At 29.8% G+C, this 20,026-nt stretch overlaps 1 protein-coding gene across 1 annotated transcript; it reads right to left on the bottom strand.

Moving 5' to 3' along the window:
- Positions 1-446: 446 nt before the first annotated feature.
- On the bottom strand, positions 447-20,023 carry LOC143252777 (uncharacterized). Its single transcript, XM_076505459.1, has 7 exons — positions 19,826-20,023; positions 12,304-12,394; positions 11,556-11,657; positions 9,801-9,865; positions 6,047-6,210; positions 1,622-1,723; positions 447-589 (listed from the first exon to the last, which is right to left on the bottom strand). Exons 1-7 carry the CDS (start codon positions 20,021-20,023, stop codon positions 514-516), a joined length of 798 nt encoding a protein of 265 aa, XP_076361574.1. The 3' UTR covers positions 447-513.
- Positions 20,024-20,026: the final 3 nt, after the last annotated feature.

Genomic DNA, 20,026 nt, shown 5'->3' with positions numbered 1-20,026 from the left:
GAACTCCTAGGGCCACCATGTTCCTGGGAGTGATGCTATAGATGAAAATCAAAACATTTTATTTTCAGCCTTAAAAAAACATGATAATAAATAAATAAATAAAAACACTGATTAACTGTGCATACCATACACAATTACTTTTATTCAGCTCTACTATTGCCAGTTGCAGTAAATATAAAAGTAACCATTAAAAGAACCTATAAAAAAAATAAATGTAAAAATACACACTTATACACAATTAATACTTGCTTTTACAGCATTCCAAATATAAATTTCCTTAAAAAAAAATCATTCACAAGCTGGCTGCAACATTTATTCTTTCTACACACTTATCCTATTTTAAAAGAAGCAATACAAAATTAACATATGAACATGAATATTGTAAGACTGCAATTTGAACCTGGATAACCCCATAGAAAAAACAGAAATGATTGTTGAGCCCTTACAGTTTGGTGTGGTGCAAGACCCCAAAATGGTGATCCATCAGGGTTTTCACTGGGTTAATTCCCAATCCTAGGAGTGGCATCTGAAGAGATGAAAGTGGACCCAAAAGATGGGAGCATCAACAATTCCTCCTGCAGGAGTTGGCCTGAGGAAAGTTTAGAAGAATGAAAAATGGTGACTGAAAATTATATCAAAGTACAAAGGCAGTAACTATCAAGGAAGTGGGCAGCAGGAGGTTCTCACCCTCCCCACCCCAGCCATGAAGGACATAATATGCACACATTGCACAAAACTTTAGATTTTTAGGGCAGTCAGCACCTAACTTCAACTCTTATATTTTACTTTTCCTTATTACTAGTATTAAACTAGTACATGACTATCACTTATAATGACTAAATGGGTAACAAGTTACAACATGTAGTTCATTGTTTCAGTATAAATATAAACCACAGCAGTTATTTAACTTTTAAATTTTGAAATAGAAGTAACTAGTATATACTTAATATATATATATATTCAATAAAATAAACAAAATTAGCTGTCAGAATATATCCTCCATGAAAAAGACAGTGTTAATTCCAACAAGTACAAAAACAAATTACAAAAAAAAAAGCAGCAATCAACTTCACTTTTAACAAAAGGCCATGTTTAATGTACTCATTGAGCTTTTCAAGTTAAAGCTAGTTTTATCTAACAAGTAATGAAGTTAAAACTTTTCCGAACATAAAATTTTAGGTTTTAGCAAAGGAAAATAAATACATAGGATTTTAGTGAAGGGAAATAAACTTGTTATGATACAAGAAAGCATACCAAACTAAAAAATCAGGAAATGTGAAATATACATAAACAGTACAAACATTGGTTCTACATTCTATGTTCACTTTTTTCAAATGCAAATTCTTATCAATGAACCAAATGTATAGTTACCAATACAGTAATGATTCAGACAGATACCAAATGGCAGATACTACTGAAAACTAACAATTATTATTAAAGAACATTATAAACAGTTAAATATAATGTTAACAAACAAACCATTACTACAAGTTCCAATTACTTTAATCTCTCCTACAGAGCATTCTAACAAATAAAGACTTGAAATGTCACTTTTGAAAGAAAAAAAAATTCAAAAAGCATACATTCTAGAATTACAAATTCTATATTTTATTTTTCAAACCTTGAAAGCTGCTGGGCTAGAAGCTGTTGTACTAGTATCTGTTGTTGCTGAGGATTAAGGTTGTTGAAGTCTTCACGCTGTTTTAACTGAGTGATAAGGTGACTGCACAAGAATAATAAATAATTTCTTTGAGTATAGTTCGGAGAAAATGCTTTTTTTTTAGTAACTCTTCTAAAATTGTTCTATGAAATTGGAATGCATGTTAATGCAATATTTTGTAACATGCCTTCTGTTCATAATCATAATGAATGGCAATAACTAACTTCCTTATATTGTTCTAAATCATTATAATGTAATAAACATTATTTAATGTGTTTAAAAAAAATGTGGATATTTTTTATGATGTTTTAAACCTAAGTAATTAAGTCATTTGTATGGTTTTAAAACTTAAAAATATCAATCGTAAACACATTTTCTATTTTTTTAAATAGAAGAATTGGAAATGGATAATGAGAGTTTAATTTATTCTAGTTGAATATTTATATTTTTAATTTAAACTATGCTATTTTTGAATTTGGAAAAATTTTAAAATAATTTGAATGTCAAATTAGATATCAAGTTTAATGAGAAATATAAAAACAGCATTTTAAATGAAAATATATAAAATATAACAAATGGGTTACTTTAACAACTTATAATCTATATTTACAATTTCTGAACAAGTACTTACAGAAAATAGTGACTTAAGAGCAACATCTAGTATTTTTGGTATAAATATGCTTTTTATGTAATTAAGTACACAGTTCATTTAAAAAAAAAACTTCCATAACATTTGATATTGTAACAGTATTGAACAGAAAAAAAAAACAGTGACAGACATGTTCTACATCCAATATAATACTACAGGTATCCCTTGATTTACAAAGGGGATTCTTTTTGGAGAATGTAACATATAACAAAAAACAAAACAAAAAAACAGAAAACAGAAAAATTAGGAGATGCATTCTTGACCAAGAACTACACTATGTTTCATTACACCCATTTTTATATTCAGCATTATTGTCTGAGAAGAAAGTTCTGCTGGGGCAACAATTAAGTCTGAGGAAAGTCTTTTATCAGACTCTTGAGGCTGATAAAAAAACAACACAAATCACAGTGTTAGACACAGGATGGAGAACAAATGCTGACTGATGTTCATATGCTATGCAAGATCTTTGTGTAGAGTTCTTTTAAATAATTAAGCATATATTAATGAAATTTTGTATATTATCAGTACACATTACAAAGCTTTTGTAAGCCAAATATTTTATTTATTTATTCTATTTTAAGAATTTATAACTAATGTTTTCTCATGTCTTTTTTTTCCTTTTGGAATGTCAGTTACTCAACATGTAAAGTAATTTTGATTTTAAACTTCAAAATACTTTTGCATCTGAAAGTTTTAAATTCTATATGTAAAATCTTTATAACCTGCAAATGTTTTTTCAGAGAAAAATACTGTTATTCTTACTATTGTATCACTGTAAAGATTTGGTCAATTTGATTGACCTTGTAACCGCTATAAAAATGAGCAAATATTATTAGTTTATAATTTGTAGTCATTCTAAAATGATAACACAAAACATAAATGGTTAGTATACATAACTTAAATCTCATAATATACAAGGTGTTCACAAAGTCCTTGTGCAGTTTTAATTTTTAATAACTTTACTTCTATACAAGATATAAACAATCTATAAAAAAAATTAAAAGGAATTTATTCAAAATTTAAATAAAATTATTAATGATTCATTTGTTCTAATTTAATTCTTATTTTCCAGGTAATAAACTCTTTACTACATTGAATGGCTTCAAATGAAAAGATCAATTGTGTTCTCTAACTAGCTAAGCTGAAGTCTACATCAGCTTTCAGAAGAAAATTTAGATTTCATTGCAACAAGGAAATGCCTCACAGAAATGTAATTCAAAACTGGATGAAAAAATAAGGAATTGGTTCCACTGATGATAAGCCACGAAATGGAAGACAGAGTAAATAATGAGACTGTGTTGTCTTTTGAGCAGGCTTTTACAAATAGTCCACAAAATCAGTAAGGCAGGCTTAATTGGAATTACATATACCTAAAACAACAGTTCACAAAATTCTCAAAACAAAATTACTTAAGTGAGCACACATGATTCACATCCACCAACTGTTGTTGTAAGAAGGCTACCATGCAAGATTAGCTTTCTGCTATCATTTTATTCATGCTGTTGAAAATGCCTGACTTTTTGGAAAAATTCCTTTTTTATTTTACAGATTGTTTATATCTTATATAGAAGTGAAGTTAAAGATTCAAACTGTACAAGGACTTTATGCACACTCTGCATTTATTTTTATTACTTTTATTATATTCACTTTCCAACCTTGTTTGGCTAACATTACAGAAGTTACAGTGATGCACTACATGTGCAATCATTACTGTATCTAATAATATAAAACTATAATCTTTACAATGTGGCCTACTTGATTGTGTTTTAGTGGACTAGTATTTTGTACCATACATTTATATTTCTGTTATATATATATATATGCACATGCACACACACACACACATTATTACTATTTACAAGTAAGCAATGAAACTTACTTTTCTTAAAACATAGCACAGTAAACAAAGTATAGTGAATAATTACCACTTCTGATTACAAGCTTTGTACTCATTTGCTGCTTGCCTTAGGTTATTAAGCTTTATCAAATTTTGCAGGTGGAGGATGTGAAACAAAATCATAAATTACTCTAGTAATACCATAGGATTTCACTATAATTTATCAAACTTAGTAACTAAGCTGTATTTGGGTCTAAAAAATATGAAATTTTGAGATCACTTAAGTCTAACCTTTCTATTTGAAATTTGAGATGAAACAAGAGAATTTACCATGAAAATTATTTGCAAAGATTCTGAGAACCATGTCGGTTCTAAATGGTTAAATGTAAATTTCACTCTGAGTACCAACATTATTCCTGTCGGAAAATTAATGACTAGCTTGAATAGATTTGTAACTTCTCTTATCGGAGTTAGAAAGCCAGAAAAGTTTTGATTATGGGAATTTGTATCCTTTTTGCATGTTATTGGTCCACATTGTTTGATGCATTATTTAAATAATTATCAAGTGCAATACTATGATCAGTAAAGGGTTGACTATCTTAGCCAATTGAGAAAAGAAAGAAAAAGAAAGAAGGCTGGTTAAGTATTTTATTTCTTGTTTTTCATGTTTATTCTTCACATATAATTGTAAAAGTAACTCAAATGTAAAAATTTAGATCTTTTTAGATTAATTACGATTAGATTAAGATAAATATATTTCATGAAACATACATGTAAGCTTCCAGCTTGTAGTAGCAGCTCAAGGGTAACGTAGTTCAATAATGTAACATGAGCAGCACATGCTCAGAGTGATTTACAGTTTAAAATAGCATGGACACAGTGGGAAGAGCAATGAAAATATAAAATTTAATTATAAATAGAAGTATACTCTATTAAACTTAGAGCTACTTATGATAAACAAATGTAATTTCATGTTATGCTTTTAAGTCATTCTAGAAAGAACGGGTAATTTTGATTTATTTTGAATTTTTTGGTGGTTATGAGATTGATCAAATTGACTGATCCCTTTTTGAAAATAACAGCTAAACTATGAAGTGTTACTGATAAAAAAAAAGACGTTTAAAATGCATTTAAGAGGTTTTAGGGATTACAAAAAATAATTTGAGATTTTTGAGATTAGGAAAAGTATTTTGAATTTTAACAAGAAAATTATTCTTAACATAGACTATTCAAAACAAATACTAAATATTTCATAGACAACTATTTTGTTTTACTAAAACACTTAACTAAAAATTATGATTTTATTGTATGTGAAAGACTTGTAATATTAACTGAAAGAATGCCAAATGCAGTGAAGTTATACACAGTATATTTAAAGTTAAAAGTATTAAATCTAAAATGGCTTTAAAATGAGTACAAAGAGGTCATGTGGTCAGTTATACAGACTAAGCACATACTGAGAGAGTTAAGAAGTTAACTAATGTATGATACTAAAGTTTGAATTATCTACAATTTGATACCAAACTTATTGACACATATTCATAAATTGGTAATTCAATAAAATTTTGAATGCAAGTCCAGAAATATGATAGTATGGCCTTCAAGCTGTATCAGTAGGATTAACAAGGACAACAGTTTCATCAGAAGCAAACATTTCTTACAACTTATGTAAATTTTTGTTATAGTGAAAAATTCAAAAGCAAACTGAAAATCATGCCTGTAAACTAGTTTATTTTATGTTATGTTCTAGCAAGAAATGTTAAAAATAACATTCATAAATCAAGCAATACCTGCGTAAAATTTGTAATAAATAAATTCATGAAGATTTAATTTTAATAAGCAACTTATGGAGAAACTAAAATCAAGCTTTGTAAAATAACAAAATGCAAAATGATTTTACCTTTGTAGTACGCTCTGTTGAAGCTGATGTTGGAGAAGTTGAGTTTGTAATAGCCTTAACTTTTGTTCTTGGTCTGTAGGTTGAGTTATGAGAGGGTGGACTCCACCCTGAGGCAAGGTGGTTGTCATCGGAATGGTTAAGGGTATGGTTAGGGGTGGGCCAGCCTGCAAAATTAAGATGCAGATTTTTATACCATAGGAATAACTGTATTGTACTTCATTATTATTAGTAAGTACTGACTACCAGTCTCTATGAAATATAAGGAATCTCTATTCAAAATAATTAACACTGCTATTCTTTGATTAAAGTTAGATTAATACACTTTTCATCCTATAAAATTCCTGAATTGGCTGATGCAAAACAACAAATGCTCTTTACTATATAATACTTTGATGCATGTTTCATAACACAGTATCCAACAATTTAAATTATTTCATACATTTTATCTCATAAATTCATGTCTCATAATAAAAAATAATGAACACTAACTTTTCTCTAACATAAAATTCTTGAGTCAATAGGTGCACATCTCATAATACAAAATATCTAAAAATGGACATTTTTAATAGTTTTAAACCCATGAAACACTAAGCTGAGCATTGCATTTTTCATCACTAAGTTAATTGATACAAAAACCTATATTTCTGCTCTTTCACTTTGCTAAATTTTCAAAATATATTCCTAACACACTGCATTATTATTAAAAGAAAATATTTTTTTTTAAATTTATTATGTTGCCATATAAGGCTTATATTTAGGGTTTTCTTTTTATTACTCATATCTTCAATCCTTGTTTTACTGCAAATTAGTTCAAAGTAAGAATTACTATCTTTTCTTCTTGAATTCTAGCATTTTTCTATCCTCTCCCACACTTGCAAAATGAATGATTTCTTTTGTTCATAACAGCTATTACAACTCTTACATTATATAACTTCAAATTATACTGTAAATCAGTGTCAACCAATTACAGAAGGCAGGGAAAGTTGGATCAAAATAATAATTAAAAAAAGAGAGAGAGTAAGAAAACAATGTTCATGTTTTTAAAATTCATTATCTTACATATTGGAATTTAAAATGGATTAGGGATATTAAAATATATCATTCAAATGAATTTAATCTGATTTCAGTCCTTAAGATACTGGCTGAAATGAGACCAGTTTCATTTAGCCTTTAAGGTTAAACCCTATTTTAAACTCAGAAATTTAACTGAGCAGCCTAATTTTATTGAGCATGTCATTTAAATTACAGAGGTCAGCTTCCACATGTATACTGGGTAAATGTGTGCACACAACATCCCTGTTTATGAGCATTCATTTTTCCAGCAATGATGTGCGAGATGTGATATAATGTTATTTACACTACAAAAGGTAGAAGAATGATTAATGAAATAAAACACTAAATCTCTACACAAGTATTTTATTTGATAATGCTTTTTTGTACCAGGAGTAAAAGGGAAAATTATGCTTTATTACCTTTTAATGCCATGTTTAGTGTGTGAACTGTCTTTAAATGAGGCTTACAAGAATGAGGTGTAATTGTATATGTTGATATAAACATATTTCAAATAATTATAAGTAAAATATTTTCAAGCATGTAATAATTTGAAGAATATTTTGAACTGAAAATACATTAGTATTTATTTGTACAAGTACTTGATACAGGTATTATACTGTCAATAACAAACTTTAAAACATTTATCATGTATTTTCTGTAAAACATAGCTCGCAGAGATCATACAATCACTATGTCTCTGTGTAAAACATAGCTCGCAGAGATCATACAATCACTATGTCTCTGTGTAAAACATAGCTCGCAGAGATCATACAATCACTGTCTCTGTGTAAAACATAGCTCACAGAGATCATACAATCACTGTCTCTGTGTAAAACATAGCTCACAGAGATCATACAATCACTGTCTCTGTGTAAAACATAGCTCGCAGAGATCATACAATCACTATGTCTCTGTGTAAAACATAGCTTCGCAGAGATCATACAATCACTATGTCTCTGTGTAAAACATAGCTCATGAGATCATACAATCACTATGTCTCTGTGTAAAACATAGCTCGCAGAGATCATACAATCACTATGTCTCTGTGTAAAACATAGCTCGCAGAGATCATACAATCACTATGTCTCTGTGTAAAACATAGCTCGCATGAGATCATACAATCACTATGTCTCTGTGTAAAACATAGCTCACAGAGATCATACAATCACTATGTCTCTGTGTAAAACATAGCTCGCAGAGATCATACAATCACTATGTCTCTGTGTAAAACATAGCTCGCAGAGATCATACAATCACTATGTCTCTGTGTAAAACATAGCTACGCAGAGATCATACAATCACTATGTCTCTGTGTAAAACATAGCTCACAGAGATCATACAATCACTATGTCTCTGTGTAAAACATAGCTCACAGAGATCATACAATCACTACGTCTCTGTGTAAAACATAGCTCGCAGAGATCATACAATCACTCGTCTCTGTGTAAAACATAGCTCGCAGAGATCATACAATCACTACGTCTCTGTGTAAAACATAGCTCGCAGAGATCATACAATCACTACGTCTCTGTGTAAAACATAGCTCGCAGAGATCATACAATCACTGTCTCTGTGTAAAACATAGCTCGCAGAGATCATACAATCACTGTCTCTGTGTAAAACATAGCTGCAGAGATCATACAATCACTATGTCTCTGTGTAAAACATAGCTCTCAGAGATCATACAATCACTATGTCTCTGTGTAAAACATAGCTCGCAGAGATCATACAATCACTATGTCTCTGTGTAAAACATAGCTCACAGAGATCATACAATCACTATGTCTCTGTGTAAAACATAGCTCACAGAGATCATACAATCACTATGTCTCTGTGTAAAACATAGCTCACAGAGATCATACAATCACTATGTCTCTGTGTTTCCTTGTTTTTTTTGGTCCCCCAACCACTCTTTCTTCAAGCTATTATGAACAGAGATATTAATTTGAAGGTATACAAAAAAATGTGACAGTTTTAAGATAAAATATTTTCCTTTCAGTTCATTAATGTCCTTCTCACATCTTTTAAATGCCAAATAATAACTAGGATTTACTTCTAACATCTATGGATATTTGCCTACACTTGCTTAGGAGAGAAAATAAATAGATTAGTCTCTTGCTTGACTAAATAATGTTATTATTCCAAACAATATACAATAGTATCAAATCCTTATTGTGCATTTTAAAGATGTTCTCTTTTCAACTTGAAAGTATTTTAACATAATATTTTAAAACATACATTTAAAAATTTGTTTACAAAATGAACAACTGACTGGCTCCAAGTACAACAGCTTAATTACTAAACATTAATTTTATTAAAGCATTTTTATAAATAATAGTAAAGGCTTTTCAGCAGAATAAAAGTAATATATTTTAATACAATTATTAGAAATAAATTTAGCATTTCTTTTTCACTTAGCTTTAAAATTACTAAATCAACTGACAATATTTGTTTAGAAAAAAAATCTCAATAACTAAATTAGAAAAATCAACATTTCTAGAAAACTGACCTTAAAAACACCTTGTTTAATCTTATCACAGATTAACTGTCTCTAGAGTTCTTAAATTTAATGATGAGAACTATTTTTTAGAAAAGAAGAGTTTGGAGATGGCATGAATGAATAAAGGAAGAAAATTTTATTACAATAAAGTTTTTCATTACTCATTCAGGTAGTTTCAAATTTTTTATACTAATTCCTTACCCTGAGAGGAGGTGGATTAGGTCCTGAACTAAACGGAACTCTATTCCAACTCTTGATAAGTTCACCTAGATGATTAAAAATATTGTTTTGCTTGACCAGAGTGAGCATTATCTACATGTAATAATTATTTTATGTCATGCATGTATTTCAGAATCTCATGGATGAACTTACACAAGTAACAAATTTATGAATGCACTACATCTATTGAAAGATACAGAATTCACAAATGATATACGATTTAATTTCTGTAGTGCATACTGCTGTACAGAGGACATTTTAAAACTAGAAAGAAATTATCTTATAATGCCGAATTATTAGTTTATTTAATTACACAGCTTCTCTAGGAGCATCCCTAAAATACAAACAAAAACTATTTTAACCAGTTTTTAAATCTTAAAAATTATTAATAACTTAATACTTTTAATTTGTTAGACAACTAAGTTGCTGTTTTATCCAAGAATGTTTTAATACAGTTCAAATTAATATACTAGACAAAACATTATTCCACTAAAATTAGCAGAATTAATGACAATGATGTTCAAATTTAAATTCCATAGGAACAAATGTTTTAATGAGATCCTATTCTACTTTGTATATGGTTTTAAATCTTTACTATCTAAATTTGAAATGTGTGATATACATTTCTTGTCCCTATAATGCATTAAATAAGTGACATTTTTCAATGAAATATGTGTTTGATCAATTCAATGTGCAATTATTAAAACAAAAAGCAGTAATTTTAACCCCAGTTTATGAATACATATCTAATCTATATTTAGTTTTTTAATTTTAAATCACTGAAAGTAAAATTAATAAAATATTTAAAGAAAAATGATAACTGTAGTACATTTTCATTTTTTGAGTTTTGAAATCTAAATTATTTCCTGCTACTTTAGCTATAATTTCTAGTTTCTGGTTAATCACCATCAATTCACCAAAATCTACAAAAAAATTTTCCTAGTTTTCACCTGTTCAGTGCCGTAGACAAGATAACTCGTCCAAGCCGATCCATTAATTTTAACCCCAGTTTATGAATACATGTCTAATCTATATTTAGTTTTTTAATTTTAAATGACTGAAAGTAAAATTAATAAAATATTTAAAGAAAAAAGTATAACTGTAGTATATTTTCCTTTTTTTAGTTTTGAAATCTAAATTATTTCCTGCTACTTTAGCTATAATTTCTAGTTTCTGGTTAATCACCATCAATTCACCAAAATCTACAAAAAAAATTTTCCTAGTTTTAACCTGCTCAGTGCCGTAGACAAGATAACTCGTCCAAGCCGATCGGTAACACAGTGCCGTGAAGCGAGATAACTTCGTCCAAGCAAATCGGTAACACAGTGCCGTAGACAAGATAACTCGTCCAAGCAACTCGGTAACACAGTGCCAAGGATAAGATAATTCGTTTTCAATATTACCTAACTTCAATGCTAGATGTCAGCACCATACATGCATTTGACCTACTTAAAATTACTCAATTTTGCAGAAACAAACCCGCATAGGAGCTGCCGTAGCAGTTGAAATATTTGGCAGTCAACAGGTTAAAGTCCCCTCTTCTTGTTTTTAAGGACAGCTACAGTTCATTTTTATTATCCTCCTTCTTCCCTCATAAAACTTCACATGAAAACACCAGAAAATTGGCTAACAAAGGAAATGTAACAAAAATATTTTAAGTCAAAATATAAAATAAATATTTAAGAATTTTACAACGCTTATTGCCAAATTACTAACTGCTTTTGCATTGTAACTCACCTAGCTGAGCAAACCTTTCATCACATCCTCGCCTCACCATCAAAGCCATACTAAAGTAGCCCATTCTGAACCATTCTAGCATTTCTGGAGAGGTGAAAGGACCTGTAACAAAAATAAAACATTACAAATACACTAGCTCAGAAAAAGCAAACTGAAGAACCTTAATAATAATGAAGATATGAACCAGACAATGTAAATAATTTTTGTACGTTGAACACAAATCAAAGTATGTAATTCAAACACTAGCAAGTTTATCGTTCAGCCTTTCTTGAAAGCCTTTTAATTTACATACACAAAAATAGCAAAATTGTTACCACTAAAACAAAAACAGCACTTCTGAGTCTTAATATAGCACACTGCAATAAAACAGAGCATTAGTTTAGTAATATTTAATACAAACAATTTTTCAAAAACTTTTCTGTGAAACAAGTGATCTATTTTCCTTGTGAACAGTTTACACATAATAACATTTGCAATTTGGGCTTAAAATCAAAGTTTTTAATATATAGGGACTACTATATCACTTCCACAAAATTTAATTTTAACATCTTGTTATAAAGTAATGCACTGGTCATTTTATATAACAGCCTAGACTTTTACTTAATTAATGAAGAAGTAAGATAAAATCCAACAAAATCAAAAAGGTTTTGCACAGATATCCTGTGGGTATCATTTTTATTATACCATTCTTTCATAAGATACACTTTTTTTAAAAAATTAAAACAATATCAATATTGAAGAAACACACCTTGAATTCGTCCCTGGGGATCTCTGTAGAACCATTTATAAGCATCTTCATGATGTGATGGAAAAATTGCTGTTTTATCTACTGCATCTTCCTGTATCAGAAATCACAATGAAATAAACTCCTCAAACTTTAAATAAAAAATCAATTAATGATTCTTCTTGTTACTTTAGAACAGTAATTAGAGCATTAGCTAACAAACTTTTAGCAAATCCATGTGGCCTACATTCATAGACTGCTTTATCAAATAATTCATATGCTTGAGTAATTCTCATAACCTGATATTAAAATAGCAATGAAGAAGTCTTTTTCCAATATATTAAAATATTTTTGTTTGGCAAATTCAAATCAACCATAAGTAAATGTAATTATTAAGCTTAACTCATTCCTTTGTACAATCACATACAAGCAGTTTATATCTGTAAATAACTAGGAAAGAAGGAAAACAAAATATATAGTACTTTTGAAGTAAACAGTCTTTCTACACAAAACTGATTGGATTGTTTAATATAGCAAATGTTTTACATTGTTAGTTTAACATATGTACTTTGGACTAACCTAAATCTCCTAAACTGGCCAAATTCTATGAGGCATTATTAGAATTATAGTAAAAAATACCATTAATGGCAAGGACATCCAACTGATGGCACACTGCATTCTGATATTTATAATTACAAATGTAGGAAAAACATTTAATTAGCTCTAATGACTTTCATTTGATTTTTATTCACTGTAAACACATAATTTGCTCTGATGTGAAGTTAATTTATTAGAAAAACAATCCTTTTGTTCATACACAAGTAAATTTAAAAAATAACAAAAGCCCTTAACTATTAGGATTTAATAAATGACTCAATTTAAATAAAGTTAATATAGTTTTCAAAACCAATCACTTTTAAAACTTTCTCTTTAGTAAAGTATCATGTTAGAAGACAAAGAAAAAAGTACAAAAGTTGTTTGTTTTTAGTTTGTTTTGGAACTTCGCGCGAAGCTACACGAGAGAGAGATAACTGCGCTAGCCATCCCTAATTTAGCAGTGTAGGAGTAGAAAAAAAGGCAGCTAATCATCACCACCCACCACCAACTCTTTGGCTACTCTTTTACCAACAAATATTGGGATTGACCATCATGTTAGAATGCCCCCACGGCTAAAAGAGCAAACATGTTTAGTGTGATGGGGATTCGAACCCGTGACCCTTGGATTACGAGTTGAATACCTTAACCCACCTGGCCATGCCGGGCTCCAGAGTATATAAATACAGAAATTTAAAGTATAATGAAAATAAAATGAAATTTAAATTTCAACAAAGGAATATCTTCCTATTTTGTCCAGAGGTCTAACATTCACACTTTTCACTAAATTAAGAGAAAAAGTAAAGCAAAAACGTTTTTGAGTATTAACTAAAATAAAACTTATGAAAATTATACAAAGTGACAAAAACAGTACTTGGACTGCCCTAGGCACACAAATTTCTAGCCCCAAACAATTATGCCATATCGAGGCTTGACACAAACTTTATAGACTTATTCTGTACATCAAATAAATATTTTCACATGCCTAAGTTTAATTGTGCACCTGCCATACATATCCTGATTTCCTTTGTTGTATTATATCATAATAATTTTAAATAATGGAAACAGTACTTCAATTATTGTAAATAAAGAATTTAACACGTTCCATAATGTCTAAAATAGAAGAAAAATAAGCTAGTTGTTTTGACATGCATTTATTTGGAATTAATATTCTAATCATTGCATAAATTGTTTGGAAACAAAACATTTACACAACACCATAGATTACATGTATCTCAAAGTCTCATCTGAAACCTGCAATTACAATAACTAAGTATTATTAAATGTCATTTTAAACAACATAACAATAAAATATATTTTGCTTGAAAATCAATGATTTATAATATTAGATGATGGAAAAACAAAGACATGGTTTGAGTTGTTTAATTAATTTTCACAGTTTTTAACTAAAGTTTTATGTTAACAATAATCTCCTAATATTAAAGAATATTAAAGTCTGAAACTTTTTCTTTTCACTTTTACACTCAGAAAGCTGAGAGTTTAGAACCACTTTTACTTTTCAAATACTAAAATAAAAAATATATCTTATTTTCCATAAAGAATTCAGAACCATACAGCATCACCTAATTTCAAATATACAGGACTACAAAATCCTGTACGATAAGTATTAAAATGACATCATAATGAGAAATTTAAATGCTGATATTTTAGAGCACAACTATAAGGTACTAATAATTGATAAACTAGAGAACACTAGTAAGGTCTTCTAAAGACAAAACCAGAAAAACAGATATTAAAACAGAGAATTTATTGGAAGTTCCAACATATGGCATTCCTCTTTTTGTCCAACCAATATTCTTTAATCCTTCATTAATTTATGTTCCATGTTTGTTTACAAACTCCTCCAACAGTTCAGAAGCAAGCAGGGCTAGGCTATACTGATAGGCAAATTTGAGATGGTTTATGGTATACACTTTATATATATATATATATATATATTGTGTAGCATCCCCTTCCCTCAACAAAGAAAGCTTAAACATACTAAAAAAGTCACAGAGGAATGGGTGCAGTCTAGAGGGAGGTTTGCAGAGTTACCACTTTAGAATCTGATATTCAATCTTGTGTTTCTGGCCCTCTTTTGGAATCCTGAGAGTGCCATTTTTGAAACTGTTTATATTTCACCAACAAGCCAAAGGGATAACATTTGGCACACATAATCAAGCACTATGTTAGGGTGTATAAACCCATACTCCATTTGAGAAGCTACAGAAGTAATTTGGGTAATGCAGAAGTTTGATTGGTGCACTGGAACCTCAGTGAGATATGAAGACACTTTGAGACCCACAGCAATGTTTTGGTATTTTTTACTAATAATATGAAATCATCCCATACCTAAATCTATAAAATCCTTAAAGAATCATAAGGGAGAATTATCCTTACACTATCTGTATGATCTTCTGAACAACTTCGATAATTATGAAAATCCCTTTAGTTCCAGTGCATAAAAATGATCACAAAAATATTTTACACATTAACCCTATGTTAACGATGTCAGTCTACTAATATATGTCCACATTTATTTTGTGTACTTTCCTAAAAGTTGGCAAGATTTTATTAAACATGAAGTATGTTGTACACATATTTAATAATTAATTAAATATAATAAAAACTTGCTCGAATTTACAAAGTCAATTTGACTCAGACTCTGACTAGCTTTGGTGAAAAGCAATTTTCATGTTAAGAAAAAAATATTGTTTTTTCATCTTAGAGTTTTCATATTACATGCCATCTAATGGCACAGCAGCATGTCTACAGACTTACAGTGCCAGAAACTAGGTTTCAATACCTATGGTGAGCAGAACATAGGTACTCCATTACGTAGATTTGTGCTTAATAACAAACAATAACATATTTCATTTTACATACTCTCTAGAACCTCCTAAATAAATGTCAAGTTTTATTTCAATGAAACTTTTTTCTCTTATTCTCTTTACCTAACACAATTGTAGCAAAACCATATGAACAGAAAGCTGAAAAATGCATTGTTTTGTAGAATGATGCAAATAATATATTTACAATTATTTTTCCTAAGAGCTTTAGGCCTCTAATGTTCACAAATGTTTTCATTTAATCTTATTGTTCTATTGCTCTTGAACCTTGTCTAAAACTGCTAAACTAGCAAAATAATTCATATACACGTACACCTTATAGAGAAATTTTCTTTGTTTTCATTAAAGTTTGCTTATATAACCTAATAAATTTCTCATTTTTAAAATATTACTTTTACAACAATAAGTAAAAATATTTAAAAAAACAAGAAATTTAGTTCTTAAACGTGAGCTCACTTTTCAATGTCTTGTCCAAACCTAACCCTGCTTTCTGATAATTGTTGTTAGTATATAAAAATTATTAGAAAAATCAAATGTGTAATTTAAAACACTAAATATTAACACACAACACAAAGACAAATGGCCTATAATTTGACTGACTTCCTAATTAAGTTTTAAGTGCATTTAAGTAATTTCTTTACCTAGAAGAGGTGAATTCAGCAATAGTAATAAGGAACCTATAGGCCAAATATCTCAGAAACTGTTGTCCAAATGAACTAGTCTTAATGAGAAATCAATGAATTGAAATATTCTCTTACCATTAATATTTTGAAAGACAAAATGTGATAAAAGGGCATCACATTTAGGTTTGACATTCTAGTTGATATCTCAAAAGTGAGGATACTGGTGGCTATAAATTCATATAATGTCTTTGTAACATCTATATTCTAAGTACATCACTTAGGCTAAATTCAAGACAATACAGGAGTAGAAAGGAAATCTAAATTGGGCAATTCAGAGTAAAAAGATTTTGTGACTCGGAAAGATGAATATGTTAAGTGACGTTGAGAATTTACTTAAATATTTCCTTTCAAAAGTAAGAAATGAAAAGCTCTATAACATTAAACTTTGATTTAAGTTCTATTTTTATGCCAAGAATATTGATCAAATTCAGTGATAAATCTGTTTAATTAAATTTTGAACATAACTCTTAAAAGGCCAAGACATGCACACTTTGACCCCATCCATGCATATCACAGTTGAACAGAAACATGAAACAAGTCTCACACAGATGATGTCACAACATATTCCATTTTGACAAAATGGTGTATTCATACTAATACACTGTAACTTACTCAGGAGACGTTATTGTAAGTCTGATTATCAGACAAAAGCCTGAGACATACATCCAAGTTCTGATGTCAAATGAAAGGTAGATCAAAGGAAAATGAAATAGTTAACACAGATGAAATTTTCTTAATGCATTCAATGCAGCATTACTTATTGACAGTAGCAAACTAAAACCAATCTATCATATCAATTAGAGTTAAAGCTTGTACATATTTGTTATTTAAGATAGTAAAGAATTTTGCATCAGAAATACAAGTTGTTGAACACATATTCTACCATCTAAGCAAAGCTATAAGAAAATAATTAGTTTCATTTAAATGAACATACACTTTATTGCAAGAAGTCCAATCCATGAAAGTCAGACACTCATAAATCAATAAGTTGAAGTTACAATGCCACAAACATTATTCCACTTTTGTTTTGGTGAACTTGTAACAATATAAAATGAATAATTGTGTAGAATGAGATAAAACATATTAACTACCTCTTTTTCTTTAAAGAAAAACTAGCTACAAGCTATCCTGGGGGTTGATTCACTAAGTGGTTAAAGGCATACAATAACTAGTTATATGCAGATTATAACTATTACAAAAAGGAAGATCCAATACAGGTAATGTATGCAAATCAAAAGATATTAGTATGTCAATATATTTATGGAGGGTTTGTGATTACTAGTACTTTATTACAAATAGATAATGGATCTAGAAAAAAACATGTACATTAATTTGCATAAAACACAGATAGTGGCAGGGCAACTTCATTACAGGAACATGCAGACACATATTAGCAACACTGAACATGGTCATCCACAGTCCTGGCAAGAAATACTGAGAACTTTGGAATCTGGTAAGCAATTTTTCTTCTCTACATCATTTCCTAGATTCTCCAATTTCCATTTTTCTTAGGTACAACAAATAGGCAGGAGTAAAACCCTGAAAAAACTGTAAGGTCTTTATACACTGTTCCTTTGAACAACAAATCACTGATAGTCATGAAATGAAGTTCTGGAATTCAAGAATCTGTAGAAGGTGGGAAGACTGAATAACACTGAAGGAGATGTGAAATGACTAGCTAGTCCTGATGCAAGAACGTGTAGTACTCATGGATCCATGGCAAAGATTTTCCACATGTCCAGAAATTCTTGAAGCCAAATCACAAAAATCCCAAAAGCATATGGTGGTCACCCTTCTGTTAACAGCATTCTGACCAAGCAGAGCAGCCATGTGGATATGGGAGGAATCTATTCTGGATACTAAACAGACAAAGGGACTGATGTTGGAAATCAGGACATTTGAATAGGGGTAGAACTATGACTTCCTGTAGGAGATGAGGAAAGTTGAGAAGCAACAAATGACAGGCAACATCAACCATTGATTCCAAAGACTCTGGAATGCCTTCAAAAATAAATGGTCAAGGGAAAGGGGGTCTTATGTAACTCACAGAAGGTGGCAGCAAGTAAACAAACTCCCTCCAAAAAAATGCATCTCTACCCAACAACATACCAGCTGAGAGGCTAGGAAAAGTGCAAAAGCTGACAAAGTAACAAAGGTGAATGCTAGCGATAGTCCCAAATTGTCATCAATTTGATGTGGCAATTGCTGAGAGGCTTCTAAAACCAGATGTAGGGATAATAAATATCTCAGTACCATAGTTAGGTCTAAAACACATCCTAGAAAATTGTAATATATTCAAGTTGACCAAACTTCATTTTGAAACCCCAGATTTCAAGAAACTGGTCTATTCTCTGAAAGTCTAAATATTGATATTAGTATTCATAAGCCAAAGGATGCTGTTCTTACCAACTGAAGAAATGAAGCCAGAGGCAGCAGATACAAACTGGCCTAATGAAAAGCTAACAAAGTAAAAAAAATCACTGAAAAAGCAAAACTAAATGCCAACTAGAATGTTCAGGATCCCTCTTAATGTCGCCCCAGAAACCCCCACCCCACAAGTAATAAGTCTTAATATCAAATCACACAAGTAAAGTGTACATACATTTATATGAAATTGAAAGTGCACTAACAAAAACTTACACAAATCCTCACTTGTTCCATATTACTAAATTATATTTGCAATAATACATATGAAACTATTTCAGATACGAGTTATTTCCCAAAAGGAAGATTTCACAATATTTAGGCCACAAAATAATTCTTACTATTTTAATTGTATATAACATTATCATAAAATAACCAATTTAAATATTTAAATAAATTAACAAAAATATTGCTTGACATCCCAGTATTTTCTTAAATTTTGTTGTGCTTACATTTTTAAAATGGGTGAGAAAATCATTTTAAACTATTCAAATGCAAACAATACTATAAGAATCAGCCATAGATTTTTAAAATTAAAACTGATTTTTGCATTATATTATTTTTGCACAACAGTGACTTTTCAAAAAGAATATATGTATAACTACAATATTACTTTCAAATTACTGTTAATGTGAATATTAAAAGAATGATTTCCCTTAGCTTACTTTTTAATGTATATAACAAAGGCAACAGTAAAAAAAAAGTCTACATATGATTCATAATGATCACTGAAACCTTGCAAAATTTTGTGAAGATGCACAAAACGTATTAAAAATTACAGTATGGAAACAACAAAGGTCAATTTGAGGTTTATAAACTGGGTCAATTCAACCTAGCCTTTGCAAGGGAGTTAAAATGGAATCTTATTTTACTATACTGTTTGATTTACACGAATAACCTAGTGCACTTTCAATTTAGTAGAAATTATAAAAGTTAATAATTATAGAAGTAAACATATGTATCTTTTACAAGACACATTTAAGATCAATAACTTACCTCAGCAGTCCACTGAGCAACTAAGTTTTCTGCTGCCTTTTCTAACTGGGCAAATCCATCTTCTTCTTGAGATCTCAAAGTCTGTGAAGATTCTAACTTTACACTATTTTGAACAGAGTTAGTGCCAAGGTCATTATGGGTAATGCCAGCAGGAGTCTCAACTGTGAGTTCACTAAGTTCACACTGTTCCCAATACATGTA

Source organism: Tachypleus tridentatus, chromosome 1, assembly GCF_004210375.1.
Source record: "Tachypleus tridentatus isolate NWPU-2018 chromosome 1, ASM421037v1, whole genome shotgun sequence".
Classification (NCBI taxonomy): Eukaryota; Metazoa; Arthropoda; class Merostomata; order Xiphosura; family Limulidae; genus Tachypleus; species Tachypleus tridentatus.
Note: the sequence above shows the minus strand (reverse complement) of the source record. Positions and strands in the feature narration are given on the sequence as shown.

What these genes read in the sequence shown, in the direction of transcription:
- LOC143252777 (XM_076505459.1), bottom strand. Translation starts at nt 20,023, where the DNA reads ATGTATTGGGAACAGTGTGAACTTAGTGAACTCACAGTTGAGACTCCT. An exon ending in TTGCTCAGTGGACTGCTGAG is followed by an intron (nt 12,395 to 19,825) that starts GTAAGTTATTGA and finishes TTTCTGATACAG; the next exon opens with GAAGATGCAGTAGATAAAAC. An exon ending in CTAATCCACCTCCTCTCAGG is followed by an intron (nt 6,211 to 9,800) that starts GTAAGGAATTAG and finishes TTAATTTTGCAG; the next exon opens with GCTGGCCCACCCCTAACCAT.